Below are 27337 nucleotides of genomic sequence, written 5' to 3'. Positions count from 1 at the left end.
ATTGATATTTCTCCTGGCAATCTTGATTCCAGCTTGTGTTTCTTCCAGTCCAGCGTTTCTCATGATGTACTCTGCATATAAGTTAAATAAGCAGGGTAACAATATACAGCCTTGACATACTTCTTTTCCTATTTGGAACCAGTTTGTTTTTCCATGTACAGTTCTAACTGTTGCTTTCTGACCTGCATACAAATTTCTCAAGAGGCAGATCAGGTGGTCTGGTATTCCCATCTCTTTCAGAATTTTCCACAGTTTATTGTGATCCACACAGTCAAAGGCTTTGGCATAGTCAATAAAGCAGAAATAGATGTTTTTCTGGAACTCTCTTGCTTTTTCCATGATCCAGCAGATGTTGGCAATTTGATCTCTGGTTCCTCTGCCTTTTCTAAAACCAGCTTGAGCATCAGGAAGTTCACGGTTCACATATTGCTGAAGCCTGGCTTGGAGAATTTTGAGCATTACTTTACTAGCGTGTGAGATGAGTGCAATTGTGCAGTAGTTTGAGCATTCTTTGGCATTGCCTTTCTTTGGGATTGGAATGAAAACTGACCTTTTCCAGTCCTGTGGCCACTGCTAGTTTTCCAAATTTGCTGGCATATTGAGTGAAGAAGCCAGACACAAAAGTGCCTTCTATACTATTTACAACAGGTTCTTGAACAGGAAAAACTATAGTGAAAATTTCAGAAAAGTGATTGAATTGGGGAAGCTTAGGGAATTTCAGGGGTGATGATAAAGATCTATATCTACCTTGTTTGGGTTTTTTGTTTGTTTGTTTTTAAAAAGCTCATGAGAGACATTATAAGGGACAGGTCTGGCTAACAATACCTGAACTCACTAATCAGTCGTGACATCACAAACTCATCTCCTGGTGAGATGCATAGGAAGTACAAATTGAACCTGATCAAGCCTCAAGATCTAACTGCCGGTTCATAGGAAATACAGAAGGTAGTGGAAACGTGATAAAAGACATCATAAGAATAAAATCAAGCATATCCAAAATGCACAAAATTTTATGGGTCAAATAACCTGTCAAATGACAAAGAGAAGAAAGTGGAAGGGGAAATCCCTTTAAAATTAAAAGACTTCTGGGACATGACACAATGCAATATTGCAATGTGTGGACTTTGTGTGGATCCTAATTCAAAGAAATCAACCAGAATATTAGCTGATAATAAGGAATTACTAAAACTTTCAAGGTATAGAAATGGTTCATATGTCTTGTGTTAAAAAGGAGTTCCTATCTCTGAGACACATACTGAATGAAGTACTTACAGATGAAATAATACAATGTCTCAGATTTGCTATTTTTTAATATTTATTTTTATTTATTTGATTGCACTGGCTCTCAGTTGCAGCATGTGGGGTCTCTGACCTTTGATGAGGCATGCAGGATCTTTAGCTGTGGCATGTGGCATCTTTTTTTTTTTGTCGCGGCTGAGAACTCTAGTTGCGGCATGCATGTTAACAAAGAAAGTTTGGCCATTTGTTAAATGCTAAAGCTGGGTGATGGGTACACAGGGGTTCATTGCATTACAATATTCTGCTTTCAAATATTTGAAAACTTAAAAAACAATACAACAATACAAAGCTTTTATGCTCATTGAGTGTTTTTTACTGAGCTTCCTCTCACCCCCTCCCCTTTAGTTAGATCAAATCTCAGCTGCACAGAAAGGAAGAAGCTGCCCTTCACAGATGACTGACACATACACTCTCCAGGTCACAGGGACTTTAGTCCCTTCTATCATAAGTTTGCTAGCCTCTTGAATCTGGCCCCAAAGTTGCTCTGAGTTGCCCATTCCGCCCAGTCTGTTTCACTCCAGCTTGCGGATCTTGTCTTCTGTTGCCTCCTCCACAGATGCCCCACCTGTGCCCCCTAATGCAGCTCCCCCTCATCCAGTGTGATGTGAAAGTCCTTTGTGTCCAGAACTAGGACTGACTGGGGATAGGGCATCATGGAGTCCTCTGACCCCTGCCCAAGAATCCCCATTCCCCTGTCCAGCCTCCCAGCTTGGGCTGGGGCAGTGGGGGACCAGGGAGGAGAGGACGACAGTATCCCCAAACACCTCAGTGCCAGTGGATGAAGATCCGAGGCTCTGACCGTATAGAGAAGGGACGGGTCGACCTGTAGGAAGTGTAGGCCTTCTTGACAGGCAAAGGTAAAAGGCTGGACTTTCTGTCATTGTGGATTGGCTGATGGATTGGGTTTCCCAGGTAGGGCTAGTGGTAAAGAACCCATCTGCCAATGCAGGAGACCTAAGAGGCTTGGGTTGGATTCCTGGGTCAGGAAGATCCCCTGGAGGAGGGTATGGCAACCCACTCCAGTATTCTTGCCTGGAGAATCCCCCCTGGACAGAGGAGCCTGGTGGGCTACAGTCTACAAGGTCAAAAAGAGTTGGACGCTGAAGCAACTGAGTACATGTGTAAGGTTTCCCAGCCATTTTTTCATTCACTCAACCAATATTGAAATCTATGTTAGGGGAAGTCCCTGGAGGTACAGTAGTTAGGATTCCGTGCTTCCCCTGAAGGGGACGAGTTCAGTCCCTAGTCATGGAACTAAAATAAAATACCACTTGCCGTTCTGCAAAAAAAAAAAAAATCTACGTCCGGTTGGAACTACAGCAATGAACACAGACAGGTCTCCTGCCCTTATGGGATCTACTTGCTAATGGGGCAAGGAAGGTGATGACAAATAATACATTACTGCTGCTGCCAAGTCGCGTCAGTCATGTCCAACTCTGTGCAACCCCATAGACGGCAGCCCACCAGGCTCCTCTGTCCCTGGGATTCTCCAGACAAGAATACTGGAGTGGGTTGCCATTTCCTTCTCCAATGCATGAAAGTGAAAAGTGAAAGTGAAGTTGCTCAGTCGTGTCCAACTCTTCAAGACCCCATGGACTGTAGCCTACCAGGCTCGTCCATCCATGGGATTTTCCAGGCAAGAGTACTGGAGTGGGTTGCCATTGCCTTCTCCAATACATTACTAATACATTTCAAATACTGGGAAAAATTAAAGGGTGTGCTGATAGCTAGACCATGAAGGAAGTTGTTTTAGACTAGAGTGATTAGGGAAGGCCTACGAAAGTAACATTTGACCTGAGACCTGAATGGTAAGGACCCAACCAAATAAAAATCTGGCCACAATGAACTAGTAAGTGCAAAAGCCTAAGATTAGCATTTATAATGGAGAACAAAAGATTTGAGCTAGTGAGCATTAAGATGCTAGGGGATGAGGTAAATTTAAAACATATCTAAGCTAGTAGTAAAAGCTTCTATTTTATTTATAGTCCCCTGGGGAAAGAGCGTCGTCAAATGGTGTGCAGGGTTAGAAATGCCTGTTGAAGCAGTCAAAGAGCATCTTGCTGCTCGAATATTCTCATGGCAAATTATTTTTAAAATCATGAAAATACTTATGTTTGTAAATTACTTGAAAGTGGCAGAGCAGTGACAAGGGCCTTGTGTGTCCACTGCTCTATTACCAGAACCTGGATTCCCTAACTTTGACTGGCATGTGATAGGGTCTTGCCCATTTATACCGAGCGAATGCTCCAGTTAACAGCAATCAGTGATATTATAATTGCTATTAATGACATCTGAAATGGCAACAAGATACATGAACAGACTATCAATGACAGGGTTGGGATATCTACGTCTCCATTAGAAAAACATTCTGCATACAGGTAAATTCTGACTAGCCTACTTTTGCTGGTAAATTGTTAAAGTGAGACACTGTTGAGAACTATCACTGGACTCTTAGGTTGCCTGAATATCTGTCTTTTGATAATCACTTTCTGGTGATTATCTGATTCATCAGATATTTCTCAAAGAATCAGTGAATTAACAGGAATCGTGCCAGGCAGTGCTGGACTCCAGGAATTTAAGAAGACTTAAGAGTGAGACCTGGGTTCAAGTCCCAGTGCTGCGCTGTCACGCACAGCAACAAGGCTGTGGGTAGATCCAAACACCCTGGATACCGAATTTGTAAAAGTCATCTACTATCTGTTCTTTTCTAGATCACAAGAGCCTTGTAAAAATCTGATAAAAACTGTAAAATAAGATTCTATTTAAGCTTTTGGAAGTCGCTGGAGATATGTTGCGAGCCTGTAAAGCCTGTGCCTGCCCTGTATTTTTTGTTTGGACAGACCCCCACATCCCGATCTTCAGGGCCCCGGCAACTGTAAGAGCAACTTAAGACTTACAGTGTTTAGGGTGTTTAGGGGAGGCTTAATGTCCAGTTTTTAAGTGTCAAAGTTTGTAACTAAGCAGGGCTGGTCAGCACAGAGCCCTCTGCTGGCGATACCTCTGGCTACATTTCTCTCCCAACATTTAGAGGCTCTGTTTTTCTTCCCTTTCCTTCCCAGGTAAGCAAACCCTCCCATTCCCACAGAGCACCAATTGAAACAGACTGCTTCATTTTGCTTTATTTTGCACATAATGAGGACAACCAATTGACTAAGCAGTTCCAGAACCGTCAAGTGTTCATTAATCAAGAAGTAAATGAGGTGAGAAAACAAACTTAATCTCCTCCCAAATATACTGCAAGTATCACAGAAACTTGTAACAACACATGCAATACAGGTTTTCAGCACACACACAGCCCAAGGGAGAAGGGTGAATCCTGACGATGCATGTGGGTCAGAGCAGGGGCTGTGCTCCAGGAAGCTGGACTCTACCTGGCGGGTCACTGCCCTGCTCCCAGACACATCTGCCCTGTGAAGTCCTCTGCCCTTTGTCAGATTCAAACCTTTCATCCCACATTCCAGGCTCATGGTTCCCCCCCACTTCCAAGGTGGAAATCCACACACAGAAACCCAGGCTTCAGAACCAAATATACTCGCCCAGCTGTGTGTCACATGGCACATCTCCGGCTCAGATTCTGTACAGGAAGTTCCCATTGCTGTCAAAGAACTCTCGTCCCCTCTGCACGACTCTCTTGCTGAAGATCTGGTCACCTGCCTCCCCTGCCTTCAGCTCTTCCAGCCTCTTGTCACTGGGTAATCCATCACTGTCAATTCCTCTGGCGCCCCTACAAGTGCTGGTAGGGTGACCTGCAGCAACAGGCACAAAGTCCTTCCCCTCCTCCAGGCCCTGGACTCCTTTATTCCTTTCCGTCTGCCTCGTTGTTATATTTGTACTCTGAGTATTCAATTCAATAGCTTTCAAAGCTGTGCTGTGACCATGGCCTCTGGATGAGGCTTCATCCCCAGGAATCAGCAAAGAACCTGATACAGACTGGCCTGCAGAAAGCGGTTTGGAGGAATCTCCAGGGCCTGGGAGCTCCGGGATCGAACGGGCAAGTCCGATTTTCTTAAGCACTTTTTGATCCTGTTTCAGTTTCTGTTCCAATGTGGGTATGAACTTGCTTTTTAAAAACCCTTCGGATCACATCGGTGCTGACATCAAAGCCTTCAGCCAATCTGGGAACTGACCAAGACTCTGAAAATTCCCTGTGTAAATACCTGTGAAAAAAAGAAGCAAATTTTCCATCTGTGAAGATTCTCCTATTAGAACAGTTAACAGATTATGTAACACTAGTGATAAATACATGAAAAGGAGGCTTGGAAAAACTGCAAACACAGTCTCTGTCTTGCACCACTAAATGTCTACAGCCAATTCTTCTGTGCTTACAGCAACACCCAACTACTTCTAGTCATTTAATGTCAACTGGATTCCTCTCACTGCATGACAGGCCCCAGTAAGATCCAGGGGATGCAAGACAGTCTTTCCCTTCAAAGAACATACAATCCAGACATGCCTGACAGTGCAGTGATGAAGACTCCGTGCTTCCAATGCAGGGAGCTTGAAGACGCAATGCAGGCAGGTATGAACCCTGGTTAGGGAAGTAAGATCCTGCATGCCCCAATAATGCAGCTAAAAAACAAAACAAAAAAATACCGCTGTGTTGATTGAATAATAAATTGATTATTCAATTGGCTACTAATAAATTAATTGATTGTATAATAAATACCCAGCCCAGGGCCTACCCCTAAACAGACATTCATTTAAAAAAAAACAAACAAACATACTATCTGGTGGTGGAGACAAATGTATTAACACCCAGCAAAACCAGCAACACTATGAAAAGGATCTCAGCAGAGGATGCTGAGAGAACCAGGGAGGGTGAGGCAGGGACAGGCTAGCACCACACCTGTTGGGCAGGCAGCCTAAGAATTCTTCAGGAAGTCCACCCTAGAGCTGGTCTGAAAACATGAGCAGTTGTAACAAGCTGGGAGAGAGGAGGAGAACAGGGGGTCAAAGGAACTGATGGTAGAACAGGCAGCAGGTGAAATACAAAGAAGCATACCACCTTTGTTGGGAAGAGTTCTATCTGTGTGACAGTGGGAGAAGGACAAAGACCATGTCTTGCTTAGGGATTCTGGAGTTTATCTCAGAGCAACAGTGAACAAAGGAAGAATTTTAAGCAGCAGAATGCCATGAGCAAATTTTCATTTTGAAGCTCAATCCAGTGATAATGAAACAGGGTGCAGTCATCAATTAGTATCCTTGAACTATAATCTGTATATTAATGAACAATAACCTGTAACTTGCTTTCACTGACCAAGCATGCTCTAACTGTTCCTGCAAAGTGCATACCCTCCCAGCTTCACAGCCTAGACAGTATCTCACACGATTCCTTTAACTGACCCCTGTAGACAACACTTCTGAACAGGAGTCAGAGTAGTGACAGTTGCTTAAGTTGCTGTTCAGGCCATGGGGCTAGTTTTGCCCAGCTCAAGCTAGTGGAGACCCCTGACCATTCAACTGGGCCTGTATGAGTGTCCAGTGAATGCCCTTTCATTGTCAAGGGGCAAAATCTCCATCCTGAGATTATGCTAATGCTGCCCATCATTTTCTGAATGTGCATTCCATGAAGAACCACATAACTCAAATACCCCTGTGCAGAGCTCCAATTACTTCACCTTTTTCTAACCATCAGCAACTTTTCCTGAAGCTTCAAACCACCCTGCTTCTCTTTTTTTAATATCTATTTATTTGACTACCCTGGGTCTTAGTTGTGGCACGCAGAATCTAGTTCCCCAACCAGGAACTGGACCCGGGTCCTCTGCATTGGGAGCGTGGAGTCTTAGCCACCAGGAAGTCCCCCTTGTTGCTTCTTTACCCCATAAATATTCTAACCCTCTCCTTCAGGGATGCTGATTTGAGATTTGTTCTCGTGTCTCCTTGCTTGGCTGCCTGTGAATAAACCCTTTCTCTGCTGCAGACCTCAAGGTTTCAGCACTGGCTTGCTGTGCATCAGGTAAACGAACATGGTTCAGTTACGTGGTTCAGTAACAGTAAATTTTGGCGCAAGACCAGAGGTGGAAAGACCAGGCAAGAGGCTGTCAGGAATTCAGGCAGTCTGAACTCAGGCAGGGGCAATGAGAGCAGGAGAGAGAGACTTGAGAAATACTTTAAGAAGGCCAAATAGGTGTACTTGGTAAGGAACTAAATACTGGGTTAAGAAATAGGTTGAGAGTCAGTATTTTTTGAGTAGGTGGTTGGTGGGAACATTCAGGGATATAGCAAAAATAGAAGAATGAAATTATCAGGGAACAATGATGAATTCTATTTTGTACATGTTGAGTTTGAGGAACTTGTGTGACAGCTAAACAGCGATGTCTAGTGCACAACTGACTACAGAGTTCAGAAGAACATGGCCTGGACATGAGAGAACTGGTAGTCATAAGCCAACAGCAGGAGGGGCTGAAGCCACCTGGCATCAGGTGGGGAAATATGCAAAATGAGATAAAAGACCCAGGGCACAACTGTCAAACTCTACAATACTTAAGGTATCGCAGGAAGAAGGGAAGCCCAGAGAGGAAACAGAAAACCAGTCCTACAAATAGAGGTGAGTGGTCCCCTGGGTCAAGACCATGTCTCATGTAGGGATTCTGGAGTTTATCTCAGAACAACAGTGAACCAACGAAGAATTTTTTCTTTTTTTTTTTTCCAACGAAGAATTTTAAGCAGCAGAACGCCATGAGCACATTATCATTGCTCAAAATTTTGAGGCTCAACCATCAATTAGATTCCTTGAACTATAATCTGTATATTAATGAACAATAATAACCTGTAAGGGTCAAGGGAGAATTTCAAGAATGCAGACAAGGTCAAATGCTGAGAAGTATTAGACAAGCTAAAGTGTTGAGAGTCAGTTATGCCTAGCACTGAGGAAGTCACTGGTGTATCTGTGAGCAGTTTCATTGTCATGATGAAACAAACAAACAAAAACGAGAGCAGGGAGCCAGGAGGGAACTAGAGGAGGAGGGAGTGTAGAGCCAACTTGACAGTTGGGTTTCCTTTTTGCTTTTGTAATCCCAGTGACTGACTTAAGCTTTGCTTGCCAAGGCATGCACTTTGAAGGTGGCTGTTTTCAATAAACACACTGCCAGCCACACAACTAGATAAAAAGCCAGGCTCTAGCCACCCCACTGAGGCACCTTTGTTTTAGAGACCATGGTTGACTTCAATAATTAACCACTTGGGCCACTTGTTTTTTCTCTTCCTGTGCTTTAAATTCCCATTGAATTTGCCAATAATGAGTGAGCCCTCAAAACCCTACCCCCACACCCCTCCTCAAAAAAAACTCAGGCCCCAGTGTTCAAACCCAGTAAAAGTAGAACTCCAGGCCCTTGCAACTCTCTCTAGCCATGGCCTTGCTGTGCAGCCTCAGGTGGGCTGTGTAATTTTCAGGCCCTGTAAGTAATAAACGTTCACCCACCCCCAAAGTTGAGGTCACTTAAGGACATGTTGCAATCTTAAGACACAACAGCTGGCCCAGCCACAGCACTGGTTATTGATAGACTGAGCCCAGCACACAACTCGGACAAGTGGACAGAAAAATGTATCTGAGGAATTAGGCAGGGATTTGACCTAGAGCACCCAGAGGACTGGTCCTAGACAAGTGAAGGACTGCCACTTCCCCCTGTGATATGACTAGAGGACAAGACTGAAAGTGGAAGGTAAGAAGCAGTCCAAGAAGCTTTAATAATTTTTACCTAATGGCCTGATTTTTCTCTCAAATAAAAAGATTATTTAACGATCCCCAAAGGGGAGGTGACAGGTAAGAAGATGGAAGGGTTAAAAATGCTGGCATTCAAGACGAGAGGAAGCTGACAGAAGAGAGTTGTTGTAGGCTCATAAAATCTTGATCATCTCTATAAATCCCCCTGATTCTAAGTCTCAACTCCAGAATTATTCTGGTGAGAATGAAAAACGGAACATGACCTTCGGAAGACTATTTAGCAATATTTATCAAAATGCAAATTCATTTAGCTTTGGCTTCAGTAACCCTACTTCTGAGAATGTGTATAATGCTTCTGGCAGATATGGACATTGATGGGTACACAAGGTCATGCACTAGGGCACTATTTGTTACAGTGAGTGGGTGGGAACAATTCAAACGCCCACCATAAAAGACCAGTAATATAAACTACAATTTATTAAGCATCTACAAATGAGAATGAGGCGCTCTCTCTTGGGAAGTTGAAAGATCTTCGGAATATATTAAATGAACAAGTAAAGTGTAGAAAAGTTATTTATAAATTGTTTGAGACTACGAAAGTGAAAATAAAATTCTACATTCACATGGGCTTGCTTCTATGTGCAGAAGGAAACCTAGATAGTGACACAAGAAAACTATTAATATTTTAATAGTATTTCTATCCACAGGAGACTAGGAGGGTTAACACTTCTCAACACATACGCAGTTATACTGCTTTAATTTTGAGCCATATGTAATGCACTATGTATTCAAAACAAAAATCTTAATAGTCTTACCGGATCTGCTCCATGGCTTCCCACGTCAGGGTCCTGGGTGGGGCACCTGACGCCTCCATTTGCCTTCGAATTTTCTGGAACCGGATGGCTTTTTTCTGTCGTTTCAGGGCGCTGGGGGAGAGAACCAATGGCAGAAACCATGCATAGACGCTAGATGGGTGGTTTAAGAGCCTTGGGGTCAGTCACAGAGCGTCCAGCGCACTTCACTTTGCAAACACTACGTGGCCATGTCGGCCAGCCAGAACACCGCCCCAGAAGTCTAACACCAAGAACAGCAGCCCATAAGCTGTTGCTGAATTCTTCAGTCGGGTGATGAAATACGTCCTTGGTGAAAGGACCTGTGGTCCCAAAGGATCTAACACCTGCCCCTGCGTCCCTAAAAACGGGTGAGAAGGGCTGCTGCAGGACGCCCAGCGCCAACCGGGCGCGGACAAGGGCGCCCAGACCGAGGCCCTGCTTCAGGCTGAGGGCCCGGGAAGGAGTCGGTACCTCTCCACCTCCTGCAGTTCTCGCTCCTCCGGTTCCCAGTCGAAATCGGGGTCCGGCTCTCGGCTGGTAGAGCCCGGGATGGTCACCCTCCGGGTAGCAAACCCACTGCGAGCAACCGCTGCGCAGACACGCCCGCCCAGCAAAACGTTCGGGGAAAACGCCATGTTTACAAAAACCCCCTTCACGACCCACGGACTGGCAGCACCGGAAGCCAGGGACTGAACCGGAAGTACGCAGGGGGGGAAAGCTCGGGGACGTAGCGGTTCTTTCCGGCTTCAGGCTGAGGGCGTGGCTTTTGGGTTTAAACCGCTCGGTGGCCCAGCCCTCCCGATAATAACTACGGGGCGCGGGGAGGGCGAGTGTTTTCCCTGCAACTCCCGGAACCGGAATGAGGTAGAGGACGCTCCTACCAAACGCGATAAATTTTAAACACGAGCTCATTGGCCAAGAGACGCCCCTTTACCCTAAGGGCTGCCCAGGCCGGCTTGCCTCCGCCACGGTCACAGGAAGGGCGTCCCCTCAGCGGTTCTCTGATGGCGACAGCCCCGAGCTATGGGAACTGGACTCCTCTGGGAAACGGATTTCTTGTCGCCTGGATGACCTCTAGCCCAGGGCTGCACCCAGAGTACAGATTTAGCGGTAAATCCAGGCTAAGGTTTGAAGGACGGAGAAGACAAGTTGTTAAGTCAGCCTAACGAATTGATCCTTTTGAACTGTGGTGTTGGAGAAGACTCTTGCGAGTTCCTTGGACTGCAAGGAGATCAAACCAGTTAACCCTAAAGTTAATCAGCCCTGAATATTCATTGGAAGGACTGATCCTGAAGCTGAAACTCCAATACTTGGGCCACCTGATTCAAAGGACTGACTCACTGGAAAAGGCCCTGATGCTGGGAAAGATTGAAGGCGGGAGAAGAAGGGGACAACAGAAGATGAGGTGGTTGGATGGCATCACTGACTCGATGAACATGAGTCTGAGTAAGCTCCAGAAGTTGGTGATAGACAGGGAAGCCTGGCATGCTGCAGTCCACTGAGTCACAAAGAGTCGGACTTGACTGAGTGACTGAACTGAACGAGATCCAGGGGCTGGGAGCAAATTGCGAGAACCATCGTCAGAGTGAAAACTGCAACCCTAAATATCCTCTGATGCCCAGTCATTTGAGAGATGAGCTGGTGCTTCACTCTCATACTTGAAGTTGGTCAGACTGATGGCCAGGGTTCTGGAATGGAGGAAGAGCAGAAATCAGGGAGAGAGAGAAAAGGAACTGCGGTACCAGACACCCAGATGAAGAGACAGCCCACAGATTCATTTTCTCTAGAAGCCACTTAAAGGAAAGACCGTGCATGCTAAGTGGCTTCAGTCGTGTCCAACTGTTTTTGCAACATTATGGACTGTAGCCCTCCAGGCTCCTCTTTCGCTGGGATTCTCCAGGCAAGAATACTGGCATGGGTTGCCATGTCCTCCACCAATGGATGTTCCAGACTCAGGATCAAACCCATGTTTCCTGCATTGGCAGGCTGGTTCATTACCAGTAGCACCACCTGGGAAAGACCAGAATGATATAAATGTGCTGAAATTCTAAATTAAGCCAGCCCAAATGGTTCCGGATTTTATTGTACCAAAAGGCTAACGATCTCTTGTATTTCCTGTCCTCTTTCCCAGGCTAAAGGGAAAACTTTGGATTCCCCGCCCAACTGCAGAAGGGCAGAGGGTTACTCTCGAGCTGGGCAAGTGAGGGGGTCCAGGGGACAGTTACCTGTGTTTCTGCCTTCTCTTTCTCCTCCCAACTTCTAAGACATCTGGCTCAGCTGGGGTTACAATTTTCTTTGGTATTTTCTTGCGTACAGTGTATAAAGGAACTCCATTCCTAAATGTATTGTAGTCAGTCTTAGAGAGTGCCTGCAGAAAAGTATTAGAAGGGATGGCAGCTTCCCCTTTTACACACTCCTCCTCAGATTCCTCTTCTTCACTGTAGCCTTCCTCTGATTCACTGGCCTTCCAGGTATTCAGCTCCATCCTCTTAGATTCGGAGGGGAGAAGGATGGGGTAAGGACCTTCGTGGTGTTCTAAGGGGATGTTCCTTAAGGACAGAACAGTCCACTACAGAATGGGATGTTTTCCACTAGGTTTGGGGTCTGTGGCGGGGGGGCCTGTGCAATGTTAGATTTGCTGACAAGCCCCACTCATCCAGCATCACTCCATACAGCACTCTGGGGTGCAGGAGCTGAGCTGAGCTGGCCATGACCTGAGCTTTCTTTGTGATGGGCAATTGCTGGGAGCACTAGGGGTACCTTCACTTTGAAAAATAGAGCTGAAGACCTATGAGCCCTATCGGTGCTAGACTCAGCTGGTGGCTCATGATGGCCCTTTGGCAGGCTCCTGCTCTTTCCCAGGTTTTGTTGGGCCTCTGGGACCTCCTCCTTGCTCCTGGAGCTGGCAGTGGAAGCGCAATCAAGTGCACTGCGCTCTAAAGTGGATTCTTGCCACAGCTGACCCAGTGCATGACAGGACTTATCCTTCTTTTTTCACACCAGTTCACACAAGTCCCACTCCCATCCTTTCCTGAACCCGCAGGCCAAGCCCCTGGAATTAGGCCACCTCAGTGTTCAGGACGAATATCTGCTTGCCTTCCTTCAGTGCTTCTAGTAACCACATCTTGGACGGTCTCGGCACTTGGGAGGGACAGCTGTGATTAGCACACATGCCCTTCATGTGCTCATCAGACTGCTCCTTCACCATCGCCATCTCTTCCTGAGGTGCGCCCACTCTGACTTCTGATTGCCACTTCCACCAAACTCAGCCCAAATTTGTCACTTTAAGATTTTACCATGTGCCTACATCTAAAGGTCACTTACAATTTTTCTGTCCTTTAAAAAGACATGGACATTTCCTGATTCCTAGATTTCTGGATCCTCCTTCAGTATATGATACTCTATTACCTCCTCCTTAAAATGTTTTGGAGTCCCTTGCCTAGCAGGACGCACTTTTCTCACTATTTAGACAAACATTTTGTTCTAGTACCTAAACTATCATCATTGCTTGCCTGAATTGCCAGCATTCAGCAGGATCTTAACTGGATTCCCTGTCTTCCCTCCTTGATCCATCCATCCATCCATCACAGCTAAAATGCAAATTTGTTACCCCTCAATTTAAAACTCTCCAAGGTTTCCCATTAGCTCAAGTCCAACACCCCTTAGGACAAGAGACCCTCCATCAAAAAAGAAGAAACAAACATACAAACAAACAAAAAGCAAGCAAAGAGGTGGAGAGGCCCTGAGCTGGATCACCCCTTCTTACATTCCTACTGTGCTCAAAGCCCAGGGCCCTGGGTACAAAGCAGCTCCTAAGTGTTCCATATTTAAGCTTAGAAAAGGCTTCCATAAATCCCTTTCTTGACAATTGACAAAGTATACATGGCTAAGAAGTACCATCATAAAGAAAACCTATCTTTTAATTTTTATGTAAAGATTTGGGGCCAGAAGAAGGCTTTCCTCTGACTATCAGCCCTAAGGGAAAGCTGGGGAAATCCTGGTGTTTGGACTCACCACCTTAGGCACTCAAAGTCCACTTTGCTATAATGGTCACTGCATTCCCTTCAGAGAGTAAGAAAGCAAAATAAGTGGTGTTTCTAGAGCCTGTATTTGCAAAGGCTTGTAGAGAGAGGCACTGAGCTAAAATTACTGCAATTGCCAAAAACAGGCATGTTGAGGGTGACCAAAATGTTGAGGAATTTCGAGGTTAAACTTTCTTATGAAATGGGTTGTGATGCATATTCTGCCTCATCTCAAGACTTTATTAACATGATGGTCACAGGTGCACAGCCCCAGCTCAGCTTCATGGTGTCTTGACTGCCTGTGTCGCCGTCCTGACTCCACTACTTTTGAGCTACCTGATCTTGGGTTACTGAACTTCTGTCAGCCTCCATCTCATCTGCTAAATGTGGCTATTCAAAGGACCTGCAACGCTCAAGTTGTGAGGACACCTTGTTCTCACATGAAATAATGTATGTGAAGAACACTTAGCTCAGCATTCGGGCTGGAGGAAAATTCGAGGTGCCCAGGTAGGCAAAATATGTCCTACAAATACAGTATATGGATGGAGGGGATGAATACAGGAGCAGAATGAAGAAACAACTCAGTGGTGGGCAGAGGCAGAACCAGCAGAGGCAAGAATAGAATAAGGGATAAACTATCACTTTGCTAACACTTAAAGAAAAGTCAGCATAGAGTCAGGAGCCTGTAACTCCTGCACATACTCCCTTCTTAGTAACAGGTTTGACATCCCTGGGGCTTGTCCAAGAAGCAAGGTGAAAAGCAGCAGATACATCCAAGAGGGCTCATTCATGCCATTTATTCCAACAATCACCCTCTTTAAAGAGACACTTACCGGTTCTTTATCCCTCCCCTTATGCTGAAACCAGTTAGAAGGCATTCATGAATGTGCCCACAGCACCACGATGGACAGTTCTCCGGATCAGTTAGAATAAATACTGCTGGGAGGATTACTCTTCCTCCCGGGCTATCAAGGCCACCAGTGCCGCCCGCACGTCTTCTGCCTGGGCTGGGGGCAGCAGACATTCTCTGATGAGGGCCAGAGCTGCCGCCTCGGTCAGGCTGCTGAAGTCTTGGGCCGTTTTGACCGGGAGGTGCCCAGCCAGTTCACAGAGGGCAACGTTGAATGCCTCACCTTCCTTTATCCCAAAGCTGGGCTTCCGGGGCCACAGAATGACCCGGACTCCCGAGAGAGCTGAGGAAGATGTCGCCTTTCCAGGTGGGGCCCCCCGAGTGACAAACAAGTTATGCGCAATCTCACAGTCAGTCAGGTAGTCAGTGGCACGACACACCCTGCTTATCAAGGCTTCCAAGTCAGGTCCTGGCCTACTGGTGTAAAAGAGGAAGCCAGGAGCTGGGAGGGCCTGGAGCACATGCAGACGGCCCCGAGGGTCCAGGGGTTCACTGGGGGCCCCCTCCACGGGTAGCCGGTGGGCCAGGTAGTAGCCATGCAGGTGGAGGTGGTTCACTGAGGCCAGGCCACCCAGGCTGTTGAAGCCCACACGGAAGCCTGGGTGTGAGCTCAGCAGTACAGCCTCGACCCCGGCCCGCAGCGCCCCAGGCAGCAGGCGCTGGGGGAGCCCTCGGGCAGGTTCGGGCACCAGCAGCACGTGGCCCCACTCCAAGGGGCTGACGTTGATCACCACCAGGATGTCCTCTTGCTGGACAGTGCCGGAGCAATCCTGCTTCCGGTGCAGACGAAAAAGGACCTCTCCTGGCCGGATCTGGTTGAAGTTAAACTGTTCGGGGTCAAACTCCTGCCTCACGCTCTTGATGTTCTGGGGGCACCTTCTCTGCACACCTCGCTCCACGTTCAGCTGAGCCACAAAACCCACGGTCCCAGGGAGGGTTTGGGTCGGCAGCTCCCCCAGTGGGTAGCGGAACAGCCCCAGCTCCATCCGCTGCCTCCAGGCTGAGCAGAGGGCAGAGTCAAAGTGAGACAGTGGCGGCGTGTTCAGGAGGCTGAGCGCGCCCCTTGGCCACTGAACCCCTTCCATCATGAGTTCCTCCTGCTCATAGACAAAGTCAGGAATGCCCTGCCCTTCCCAGTCCTCCTTGTTTGGAGGCAGCAAATAGGAAGTTTCATTTGAAGCATGTGGAATAGCCATGGGGCTGACCTGAAACAATCATAAGGTGAAAAATACATGATGCCATCCCATTTCTAAAGATTTTTTAATAATAAATTCACTACTTTTTACTTATGTATTTTTATTTTTTTAAATCTTTTTTGGGGGTTTCCCTGGTGGCTCAGATGGTGAAGAATCTGCCTGCAATGCAGGAAACCTGGGTTCCGTCCCTGGGACAGGAAGATATCTTGGAGAAGGAAATGGCAACCCACTCCAGTATGCTTGCCTGAGAATTCCATGGACAGGAGAGCCTGGTGGGCTACAGTCCATGGGGTTGCAAAGAGTCGGACACACTGAGCAACTAACACACACACAAAGTACTTTTATTTACTTATTTGGCCGTGTGGGGTCCTAGCTGCAGCACAAGCGGTTTTCCATCTTAGTTGTGGCGTGCGGGATCTTTAGTTGCGGCATGTGAGATTTTTATTTGTGTTATTTATTAATGTATTTGGCTGTGCCACTCAGCTTGCAGGATCAGTTAGTTCCTCGAGCAGGGACTGAACCTGGGCCATGGCGGTGAAAGCCCAGAATCCTAACCACTAGCCCACCAGGGAACTCCCCTATTTTAATTTTTAAATAAACTTTACTCTTTGTTCTAATTACAAAAGTAATATATGCTTTTGGTAAAATATCTTGAAAACACAGAAATCACTCATAATTCTATCACCTGCAGGTTAGCATACATTTTTGCTGAATTAAAGATATAAATTACATTCTTTCTCTTTCTAAAAATTACACATAATGAATAAATTTTCCTAATGGAGAAAAGAAATACAGATAAATTACAACACTTATTCCAATGCCCAGGGAAAAATCACAATTTATATATGTAGCTTCATATTCATATGTAGATAGATCTTGATTTTTTTTTTGGCCATGCCATGAGGCATGCAGGATCTTAGTTCCCCAACCAGGGATCAAACTCATGCCCCCTGCATTGGGAGCACAGTCTTAACCACTGGATTACCCGGGAAGTCCTGGAACTTGTTTTTTTTTTTAACTGATCTTTAACTCTTGTACATTTAGGTTTTTCTGGCTTCTTACTACCATATACAGTGTTGTGATGGATATCCTGTGTATCTATCTTTGCAGATGCTTTTATTTTCATTTAAAATAAAATCTTAGTTGACCATGGGTTCAGAAGAGGCTCGTGGCTCAGGCTTTCAATACACAGTCTGGCAAACTGCCCTCCAGAAAACGGCACCAGAGCCCAGTGCCTGAGAGTGGCCACGGCTTCAAAGCTTACTACTCCTTTCACGGGAAGAGCGTTTCCACTGTTGTGCAGTAATTCCAAATGGCCATGCATACACCCACCTGGGTGAGGATGGCCAATCATAAGTGCCCAGGGCCAATCCTTTAAGGTGGAAACAGGTGTCAGTCTTCATCTCCACTGGGTCCCTGAAGCCCAGGGGACCAAAGGGGTCAGGGACATGACCTGCTGTTAGCCCACAGGGGACTTCAGAAGGAAGCTTACCTCAGTTGAGTCGCCTCAGCACAAGCTTGGGTACCCTCAGCTCTGCTGGTCCAGGAACTTTACATTAATAAAACAGAAAAACATGCAAAACAATGTTTTGTTAAAAGTCAAGCTGAGTTTAATGGGTATAGAATTTCAGTTTTGTAAGGTAAAAATATTCCAGAGATTGGCAACACAATAATGTGAATATACTTAATACTACTAAACTGTACACTCAGAGATGTTTAAGATGGTAACAGTACTGAACTGTACACTTAAGACATGGTTAAGATGGTAACACGACTGAACTGCACACTTAGAGATGGTTAAGATGGTAAAACTTTTGCATTTTTTACCACAGTAAACATTTTTTTTTAAACTTGAGCTTAAATTTTATACTTTAATTTACTAAGCATAAAAATTTATGCATAATTTACTAAGCATAAGTAAAATATAAAGTCTTAAATTATTTTATTAAAAGTGAGTCTAGGACACTTCTCCAAAGATATACAAATGGCCAACAAGCATATGAAAAGATGCTCAACATCACTAAGTAAGGAAATAAAATCAAAATCACAATAAGATACCACCTGACATTCTTTAGGATGGCTACTATCAAAAACAGAAAATAACAGGTGTTGGCAAGGATATGCAGAAATTGGACCCCTTAGACACTACTGGTGGGAATGTAAAGTGATACAGTTGCTATGGAAAACAGTAGAGCAGCTCCTCAAAAAAATAAAAATAAAATCACTATGTGATGCAGCAGTTCCACTTCTGGGGGTATATCCAAAACAACTGAAAGCAGGGTCTCAAAGAGGTATTTATACACCCGTGTTCAGGGCAACAGTAGCCAAGAGGTGGAAGCAACTTAAGTATCCATCAATAGATAAATGGATAAACAAGAGGTGGCCTATACAGGCAATGGAATGTTATTCAGCCTTAAAAAGAAGGCAATGCCAACACAGGCTACAACATGGATGAACCTTGAGGACTTTGTGCTAACTGAAATAAGCCAGGCACCAAAGGACAAGTTATTTATGATTCACTTATACAAGGGACCTAAAGTGCTCAAATTCTGGGATTTCCCTGGTGTCCAGGGGCTGCAACACTGCGCTCCCAATGCAGGATGCCCAGGCTGGGTCCCTGATTGGGGAACTAGATCCCACATGCCACAGCTAAGACACAGTGCAACCAAATAAATAAATTAACTTAAAAAAAAAAACGCTCAAATTCATAGAGACAGAAAGCAGAATGGTGGTTTCCAAGGGCTGGGGGGAGGGGGAAAGGAGAAACTGTTGTTTAACGTGCGCAGAGTTTCAGTTTTGCAAGAAAAAAGTTCTGGAGACTGGGCTACCAAATAATGTGAATATACTTAATACTCCTGAACTATACACTCAGAAATGGTTAAGGTTTTAAAGTTTATGCTACACTTTTTTTTTAAACCGAATTTTTAAAATGTCAGGATGGTAAATTTCATGTTATGTGTATTTTGCCACAATTCAAAACAATTTAAGTGATTCTCAAAATAGATTTAAGAAATCCAACAATTTGCTGAATTAAACCTAAGTAGGATGTCATCACTGACTCAATGGACATGCATTTAAAAAAACTCCAGGAGATAGTGAAGGACAGGGAAGCCTGGCATGCTGCAGTCCACAGGGTGACAAAGAATTGGACACGACTGAGCGACTCAACAACATTCACTTAAGTGTCTCTCATTCATTCATTCAGAATCAACCCATTTCAATTCCACTGTTGACATTCTAGGGCATCTCTTCTGTGCACCCTGGTCCATGTTCTGCTGAGCCACAAAATCAAAGTATTTAGGAAGTAACTGCTGTGTATGAGGCAATGAAGACATGGTAGCAAATAAGGAGAACCAAGTCCATATCCTTAGGGAACTTACATCCTGGGATGAAGTTAGATGATAAGCAAAAGGAAAACATTAACTACCTGTGGTGAAAGCATTTTGTGGGAAACAAGTCATAAAACAGGGGGTGACTAAGCGGTGGGGTCAGGGCATCCCACTTCCATAAGAGGGATGTGACAGCTGAGCTAAGACAGGAAGGATAAGAAGAGGCCTACAATGAAGAGCTGAGTGTACTCCAGGCAAAAGAAACCCGAAGTCCAAGGCCACGAATCTTGCAGGCAGCTGGTTGGCCTGTTCTAGGAACAGAAAGGAGGCAATGTTACTGGGGTATGGCCGGCAAAGGGGAGAGGACCCCCCAACCAGTGAAGCTGGAGAGGAAAGCGGAGGCCAGATTAGCTGCAGGGCCTTATGCATCATGGACAGGAACTTGGATTCTATTCTAAATGGAGTAAGAAATCACTGGTAGGTTCTAAACAGAAGGATCATTTGGTATTTTACTTTTTGGCCACACCACACAGCATTCTGTGGAACTTCTCTGACCAAGGATTGAACCCAGGAAGTCCAGGACTGTCTGATATTTTATAAACTTTTTTCTGTTATGCGGAAAATGGATCGTAGGGGAGCAAAGGGGAAGCAGAGACCACTGTGGAGGCCACTCTGGTGGCCAAGTGAGCAGTGAGGTGACTGGACAACAAAGATGGCAACAGAGTTAGGAGGAGGTGGGGATATGGGTCATGTTTTAAAGACAGAACCAACAGGGCCTGCTGACAGGCTGACTACAAGACTAAGGGAAAAGGAAGAACTGGGAGTGACTCAGCTTCAGGAACCAGGCCCTGCAGTGGCATTTACAGAGATGGAGAGGGTGGAGATGGGGTGTGGGCAGGAACAGGTGACTAAAGGAAGGGAGAGATCAAAAGATCAGTTTTCATTACTGAATTTGAGATGTCGCCTGCGCATTCAAGAGAAGTGGTGCAGGCAGCTGGACAGTCAAACCTGGAGGTCAAGGTTGAAGTCTGGGCTAGAAATTTAGAATAACATTAAGTAAGACCCAGGGGCTAGGACCAAGAATCCAGAGCCAAGATGGTACCAAAAGACTAAAAATATGAGTAAAGATATATCAGTCAACAGAATCAATAGGAAGTGGGTATGGCTGTACTGATATTTAAGTGAAAGAATAGAAAGAAAGAATTGAAGTCGCTCAGTCGTGTTTGACTCTTTGCGACCCCATGGACTGTAGCCGGCCAGGATCCTGAGTCCTTGGGATTCTCCAGGCTCCAAGAAAACTGGAGTGGGTTTCCATTTCCTTCTCCAGGGGATCTTCCCAACCCAGGGATGGAACCCAGGTCTCCCACACTGCAGGCAGACTCTACCATCTGAGCCACCAGGGAAGATATTCAAGTGAACTAAGAGGCAAAAAAACTAGAAATAAAGAGGAATATTTGAGAATAACAAATCATAGTGACCAGGTGACAGGACTGAATCTTCATAGGAAAACCAGGAGGAAGGGAACACAGGTCCCAGGTCTCTACTCTGCCAGGCATGGGCTGGGGATTTTCCAAGTTTAATTAGGTGACCCTCACAACAAGCCTGTGTGGCGGGTATCATCCTGGCAGGAAGGTGAGAGATCTGATTTTGGAGGCTAACAAGATATTTGAATTCTGACTCTTCCATTCACTAGGGATGATGTGACTTTGAGCCCCTAGAACAAAACCCATTTCCACAGCATGGGCTCTGGGCTCTCAAGGCTTAGCTGTGCCTCCCCTCACCTCCTCTCAGACCACTCTTCCCCACACCTACTCTGCTCCTCACTCTTCCTAAACCTGTTCCTGCTCAAGGCTTTGGTGCTTTCTGTTCTTTCAGTCTAAAATACCCTTCTCCCAGAGTGTCTTCACACTCCTGTCTCATTTAAGCCTCACAGCAAACAGTACCACCTCAGACATGGGCTTCCCCGGTGGCTTAGGGAAGCAAACAGGAAACTGAGGTTCTATCCCTGGGACAGGAAGATCCCCCGAAGGAAACAGCAACCCATTCCAGTATTCTTGCCTGGGATATCCCATGGACAGAGGAGCCTGGCAGGCTACAGTTCATGGGGTCACAAAGAGTCGGACCTGACTTAGCAATTAAACCACCACCACCTCAGACACACCTTGGTGGCCACACCATCTAATGTCTCAAGGGAAAGAGGAAGAGGGAAATAATACGACAAGCAGGGAAAGAAATGTCTTGGAAAACAAACACCAGGAGCTATTTTTAAATCAGCCACTCAGTTTTATCACTGTTATCAAGGGTTCATTGAACACAGAAGGACAATATGTTAAGCAAGCTCACCAGGGACTGCTAAATGACTCAGAATGCTGATTTAATAATTTATAATGAGAAACATGGCAAAGAGCACAAAATGTTCTTGGTGGCTGGTTGTTATAGGCCTTCCTCCATACAAAAATTTACCAGGAAGCAAAATTATAATCAAAAGATTGTTCAATGAAGAAGGGTTCAAAGTCAAGTGAGGTGGCTGAGCAATCTTCATGACAGCTGGCCACTATGGCGGGGCAGTGTCAAGTCCCACACCTTCACCATGAAAAGATGCAGTCTCACCCTGAAGTCCAAGGATGTGCACTCACTGGTTGGTGTTCTGTCTTCTTAGCCTAGCAGAGGAGACACTGTGACAGCTTCTTGTTCGTTGAAAGTGCGACTTGCGATCCCATGGACTATCCAGTCAATGGAATTCTCCAGGCCAGAATATTGGAGTGGGTAGCCGTTCCCTTCTCCAGGGGATCTTCCCAACCCAGGGCTCAAATCCACGTCTCCTGCATTGCAGGCGGATTCTTTACCAGCTGAGTCACCAGGGAAGCCCAAGAATACTGGATTGAGTAGCCTGTCCCTTCTCCGGGGGATCATCCGACAGAAATCAAACCGGGGTCTCCTGCATTGCAGGCAGATTCTTGTTTGTTGCCTTTTATTAAATGAAGACCAACTCCTTCTTGGACAGGAGTCTACTGTCAAGAGACTACACTCCAGTCGCTTTGACTGGCTTTGGTGTTCCCACTGCTCTGTAGCCTCTACTTTCTGGAAGGTAATATTTCCACAGTGGTGGGACTCACAGGTTGATACAATGAGTCTTACTAAGTCATTCTCCAATGATCACCTTATCATTATTGAGTGCTGGGAAAATTAAAGTTACTCAGCAAAAGCATTCACTCAACAACTGCCACACCTTGTGTCTGAAAATCATGATTCCCACAGCTCCTCATGGAGCTTGCAGTCTAGCGGGAGAAAAAGACATTAATCCAATCATCACACGTGTAAATATAGATGGCAAACATGACAGACGCTGTCAAGGAAAGCACTGGATCCTCTGTGAGTGTAATATAGATCCTTAATCTAGTCTAGGAAATCAGGGAAGGATTCCCTGAGGATAAGATGGAAGAAGAATGGAGAACCCATAATGGCTGAAACCCAGAAAGCCTGAGGAGACTGGCAGAGAGAGAAAGAGAGGTTGAACTCGAATTATAGGGGGTTGGTTTCGGTATTTAACTCCTTAATGGTTTTAAACTGACATGCTCATATTTAGACTTTACAAAGATCAGCTAGTGGAATGAATTAAAAGAATCAAGAACTATATTTTGTCTGTTATACCGTATTAAAGTAGAAAACAACAATAAAAAATAATGAATCTCACTATCTCCTCCACTCGGTAGCTTGTAACCCCTATCTTTCGGAATACTCATTCATGCATGCATCCAGTACAAACTGAGAGAGAACCGTGCATATGCCAAGCATTGTCTTAGGGGTTGAGAGGAGACAAGAGCAAATAGTTCGTTTCAATTCCTACTCCCCCAGTATGCAGTCTGGGAGCAGGTCACAGGGCAGCATGCAGGCTGGGGAGAGGAGTACAGCAGTGGGGATCCTTGAAAAGAGCCTTAGAATGGAGCCACCGCTTTTTAAAAGCTCGAGTCTAGACAAGTCTCTAGACTTGGTGGGTTCCATACCTAGGCTGGAAGATCCCCTGGAGGAGGGTATGGTAACCCACTCCAGTATTCTTGCCTAGAGAAGCCCCATGGACAGAGGAGCCTGGCAGGCTACAGTCCATGGGGCCGCCAAGAGTCGGACACGACTAAGCACGGAGGAGGGTATGGTAACACACACACACACACACCCCACCCCCCCCCACCCCCCACCCCCGTGAGCCTTTGTATTTCCCCCTTTGGAAAACGGTAACTCACCTTGCAGAGATTTAAGAATTGAAGCTAATTATGCACAGCGCTTGGGACCTGGTGGGCCCTCAATAAACAGCCTTAGCAGGCAGCAAGGTTATGGTTATTTCTGCAGACGTGACATGAGGGTTCCAAATAGTACGGCAGGTGACGAATGGCAACGTCCGGGTGGAAAAGCCCTCGATGGGCAGAGATGGCAGCCGACCGCCTCGGGCCACTCAGCGAGCCACGAGGTTTCTCGGTTATCCCGGCTCCAAACACTCTCCGGGCTCCGACCAAGGCCGCCACCCCCGACACCCCCGACACCTACTGCAGGTGAGGCGGACACACCGCGCGACTACCCCCAAACTCCTACCGGGGCCATCGCGGGGTCGTGGCGCCCTCAACGCATGCGCGGCCTGCACGCCAGCGCGCGAAGACTGCCCGGCCCGGCCCGCCCACCCTGGAGGCGGGGCCGTGGTGCCTGGGCCCCGCCCCGGAGCGTCCGGCCCCGCCCCGGGCCCCGCCTCCAGCTTGCCAGGGACCGCCCGGAGCCAGGAGCCAACCGGCCGAACCGGGCTGGGAACGCCTGGGAGCCTTAAGGAGGGGGCGGGCCCGGGGGCGGTGGCCCCAGGAGCGGTTGCCGCGGGCACCGGGTGGTGACGCGACCCGAGGGCGGAAGTGAGAAAGTTGCCAGCGTCCCGAGACAAGTTGGCGGAGCTGTGTGCGAGCGGCAGCGATGGGGGGTTCGGGCAGTCGCCTATCCAAGGAGCTGCTGGCCGAGTACCAGGTGCGCGAGACGCCGGTCCCCAGGGAGTTTGCGCGCGGCCTGCGCTCGGGAGAGGACGGTCCCCGAGCCGCGGCCGGGCGGGTGGGCGCGGCCTCTGGCCCCGGGCGGCCTGCTGACCCTCCTCTCTCGTTTTGCCTTCCAGGACTTGACGTTCCTGACCAAACAGGAGATCCTTCTGTAAGTGCTGTTTCGAACCTCACCTCCGGGATGCTCTCGGAACGGCTTCGGGAACGGGGAGGCTCCGTCTTACTGATGGGCAAACCGAGGTCCCGCCAGCGGGAGGGGCAGGGGCCTGCATGAAGCCAGCAGCTGAGCCGGAACTGGGGGCCGGAGCCCCGGGCCCTCGGCTGTGCCCTCTTGCCGGCACGCCCTCCCGTCTCGCGCCGGCGGCCCCAGCGGTGCACCGCGGAGCAGCCTCCAGCCAGAGTTGGGTGCTCTTTGACCCCGCTCCCCTGGCTTCTGCAAAACGGAACTTCCTGCCCCAGTCCGGCCGAGACTGCTGTAGTTCTGGGCTGCTTTGTCTGCTGGAAAAGCCAGAGAAACCTTGGGGAGCCCTTTGGCTCCTCCTTTATCTGAATACTACCGTAACCGTTAACGCTTACTGAGCATTTCCCATGCTCTGCTGAAGGGTTGTCTACGTTTCCTTTGTAACCCTCACGAGGGAGGTATGGGGACAGTGAAACAGTCGGATGACTTGCCTAAGACGACATTCTTGAGTAAGAGGATTTGAACTGGGGCTGGAACCGCTTTCCTAGCCAGTTTTATGTGGCCGCACACCTGAGCAAGAAGGTTCCTAGGCTTCTCCTGGCAAAAAAGAATGCCAGTGGGAATGAGGTGGGGCCTAAGGGGTAGAAAGTTCAGGGTAGCTGCTTTGAGGAGCAGCGGGAGATTCCTGAAATGAAATGAGATTTCAATTTAGCTCTTTTTCACTTGCTCTTAATTTAAGACCAATTTCTGGCCCCTTCTCGGACCTCTCCACACCTGGGAGAGTCTTGAATCAGGGCCAAGCACAGTGCCTGGGACATGGGGTCCCACAGTAAACCTGCAAGGATGGACTCCCAGACTCCCTTTACTGTCTTGTGATGTATCTCCTCTTGCCTTAGATGTCCTGAGGGCTTAGCTCCTCAGCTGGTTCCTGATGGGTATTCAAGGCCAGGAGGGGGGATGTGATACACTTAGGGAAGCACACTAACAGGTTCTCTTCCTTCTGCCAGAGCCCACAGACGGTTCTGTGAGCTGCTTCCCCAGGAGCACCGGAGTGTGGAGGAGTCACTGCAGGCTCGAGTGTCCTTGGAGCAGATCCTCAGCCTTCCAGAGCTCAAGGTGCCAGCCCCCCCAGCCTCCCTCTGCTACTCCTTCTGAGGTCACATGGTCACTGCTCCCCATTCCAGTCTTCTCTCTGTTTCACCCTAAGTTCCTGGGTGCTTTATCAAGGTCATCCGGGGGAGTTATATAGTAATAGAAGGATGTTTTGCACACTGGGATCCTCAGACATATTCTTGGAGGTTCAAAGTTGTGTCCTTTAAGAGGAGTTGAATTACCTTATTGAAGTTTGAGAAAGTCTATTCCAGAGGCTGATTGCCTTTCCATAGGGCTGCTGTGAAAATTTTTATGCAAAGGCCCTGGCCTATAACACAGTAATTGCTCAATTCAATATTTGTGTTTTAAAATAACCAGCTCATCTTGTTCTCTTTGCTTAGGATGCCTTCCTCTTCCTTACTTCTCTGCTCCTGGGCCTGCCTGTATTAGGTTAAGCTCTGATGCCCAGAAAGCCATTTCTGTCTCTTCCCCAGTGGGGTCATGGGTCCTCCTGACTTCTATACTGGCCCGAGTGGTGATGGTTCTCCCCTGAGAGGCTGAACTGCTCCCTCCAGTTTCCTGGTGGCGTTTGAATATGTGATTTGGGGTGCTTCGTGTGTGGCGTTCACAGAAGGCTTTCTTGCTTAGGCCAACCCCTTCAAGGAGCGAATCTGCAAGGTCTTCTCCACTTCCCCGAGCAGAGACAGCCTGAGCTTTGAGGACTTCTTGGACCTCCTCAGTGTGTTTAGTGACACAGCCACCCCAGACATCAAGTCCCACTATGCCTTCCGCATCTTCGGTAAGGAGCAGGGGGCCGGGTGGAACACCAGCCTCTCTGACGTGGTCTTTGTGGAGATGCCTGAGGGCTCAGGGAGTCACGAGCTGGGTGCTCATCCCGACCACCTCCTTTTGGGCTTCCTGTGTCTGCTTTCTAGACTTTGATGATGATGGAACCTTGAACAGAGAAGACCTGAGCCAGCTCGTGAACTGCCTCACGGGAGAGAGCGAAGACACACGGCTCAGTGCTTCAGAGATGAAGCAGCTCATCGACAACGTGAGCAGTAGTGGCGGGTGGGCTGGGCTGGGGAGCAGGTGGGGAAGGCTTGGGCTTTGGCCTTGAAGCTTCCCCTTTCCAGATCCTAGAGGAGTCTGACATAGATAGGGATGGGACCATCAACCTCTCCGAGTTCCAGCATGTCATCTCCCGCTCACCAGATTTTGCCAGGTATGACTGTGGTCTTCACCTGCTGCACCAGGTCTGGGATGTTATTTCTGGAGGTGGTCCCTGGGGTAGGAAAAGGCCTCCTGCTTCCTCTGAATATATTAGAAGGGGACTCACTTCTAGAAAGGACTCACTGCCCATTCCAAGGGGTCTTGGGGGAGGGGTAAACTTAAGGTTTAGTCCCTACCCTCCTCTTTCAGCAGAAAACCCTAACACGCTCTTCTCTTGTTCAGTTCCTTTAAGATTGTCCTGTGACGGGAGCCACAGCATGTGCAGCAGCACCCTGTTGAAGAAAGTCCACTGCTGAGCTGTGGTCATGGTTACCCCTGTGTTGTCAGCGCCGGCCAAGCTGGCCCAGCCTGGAGCTGGCACTGAGCAGTCTTGCCCGGGGCTGTGGAGGGCCCTCCACGTCAGGGCCTTTCCCCTTCTCACTGTCATCGCTCTATTTGTGTTTCTACTAATCAATAATAAAGGTTTAGAAATTTTGAGCCTTTGTGCAACACTAGAATTACTGATGTGAAGGAGTGGACTTATATATATATATGAGCCCTCGGTCACCCTGGGGA

At 47.3% G+C, this 27337-nt stretch overlaps 3 protein-coding genes across 7 annotated transcripts; 1 reads left to right on the top strand and 2 right to left on the bottom strand.

Moving 5' to 3' along the window:
* Positions 1–4400: 4400 nt before the first annotated feature.
* Positions 4401–11152, bottom strand: NGRN (neugrin, neurite outgrowth associated). The gene is given in 4 exon segments (XM_027520648.1): positions 4401–5367; positions 5369–5456; positions 9778–9888; positions 10267–11152. Coding segments are annotated over 4 exon segments (864 nt in total). The 5' UTR covers positions 10431–11152; the 3' UTR covers positions 4401–4866.
* Positions 11153–11263: 111 nt separating this feature from the next.
* On the bottom strand, positions 11264–23885 carry GDPGP1 (GDP-D-glucose phosphorylase 1). 5 transcript variants are annotated; one of them, XR_003507304.1, is made up of 5 exons: positions 23491–23581; positions 17416–17472; positions 14651–15932; positions 12021–12163; positions 11774–11805 (listed from the first exon to the last, which is right to left on the bottom strand). XR_003507304.1 is itself a non-coding variant. In XM_027520646.1 (4 exons), exon 4 carries the CDS (start codon positions 15921–15923, stop codon positions 14766–14768), a length of 1158 nt encoding a protein of 385 aa, XP_027376447.1. In that variant the 5' UTR covers positions 15924–15932; positions 17416–17472; positions 21863–21912; positions 23491–23578; the 3' UTR covers positions 14586–14765. The 5 variants fall into 5 exon arrangements, 2 of the variants coding, with proteins under 2 accessions (XP_027376447.1, XP_027376445.1); XR_003507305.1 differs by lacking the exon at positions 12021–12163 and having other exon boundaries at positions 11264–11805; XR_003507303.1 differs by lacking the exon at positions 11774–11805 and having other exon boundaries at positions 11813–12163.
* A 127-nt stretch (positions 23886–24012) lies between these two features.
* CIB1 (calcium and integrin binding 1) lies at positions 24013–27259 on the top strand. Its single transcript, XM_027520647.1, has 7 exons — positions 24013–24250; positions 24393–24427; positions 25465–25573; positions 26198–26348; positions 26485–26603; positions 26686–26774; positions 27005–27259. Exons 1-7 carry the CDS (start codon positions 24200–24202, stop codon positions 27024–27026), a joined length of 576 nt encoding a protein of 191 aa, XP_027376448.1. The 5' UTR covers positions 24013–24199; the 3' UTR covers positions 27027–27259.
* Positions 27260–27337: the final 78 nt, after the last annotated feature.

This window comes from Bos indicus x Bos taurus, chromosome 21 (assembly GCF_003369695.1).
Source record: "Bos indicus x Bos taurus breed Angus x Brahman F1 hybrid chromosome 21, Bos_hybrid_MaternalHap_v2.0, whole genome shotgun sequence".
NCBI lineage: Eukaryota > Metazoa > Chordata > Mammalia > Artiodactyla > Bovidae > Bos > Bos indicus x Bos taurus.
The sequence above is the reverse complement of the archived record's forward strand: the minus strand, read 5'-3'. Positions and strand labels throughout refer to the sequence as shown.

Excerpts from the sequence above, each read along its gene's own strand:
- CIB1 (XM_027520647.1), top strand. The coding sequence starts at position 24,200 with ATGGGGGGTTCGGGCAGTCGCCTATCCAAGGAGCTGCTGGCCGAGTAC. Across the intron at positions 25,574-26,197 it reads TCAGCCTTCCAGAGCTCAAG|GCCAACCCCTTCAAGGAGCG; the intron begins GTGCCAGCCCCC and ends TTTCTTGCTTAG. Across the intron at positions 26,775-27,004 it reads CGCTCACCAGATTTTGCCAG|TTCCTTTAAGATTGTCCTGT; the intron begins GTATGACTGTGG and ends TCTCTTGTTCAG.
- GDPGP1 (XM_027520644.1), bottom strand. The coding sequence starts at position 15,923 with ATGGCTATTCCACATGCTTCAAATGAAACTTCCTATTTGCTGCCTCCA.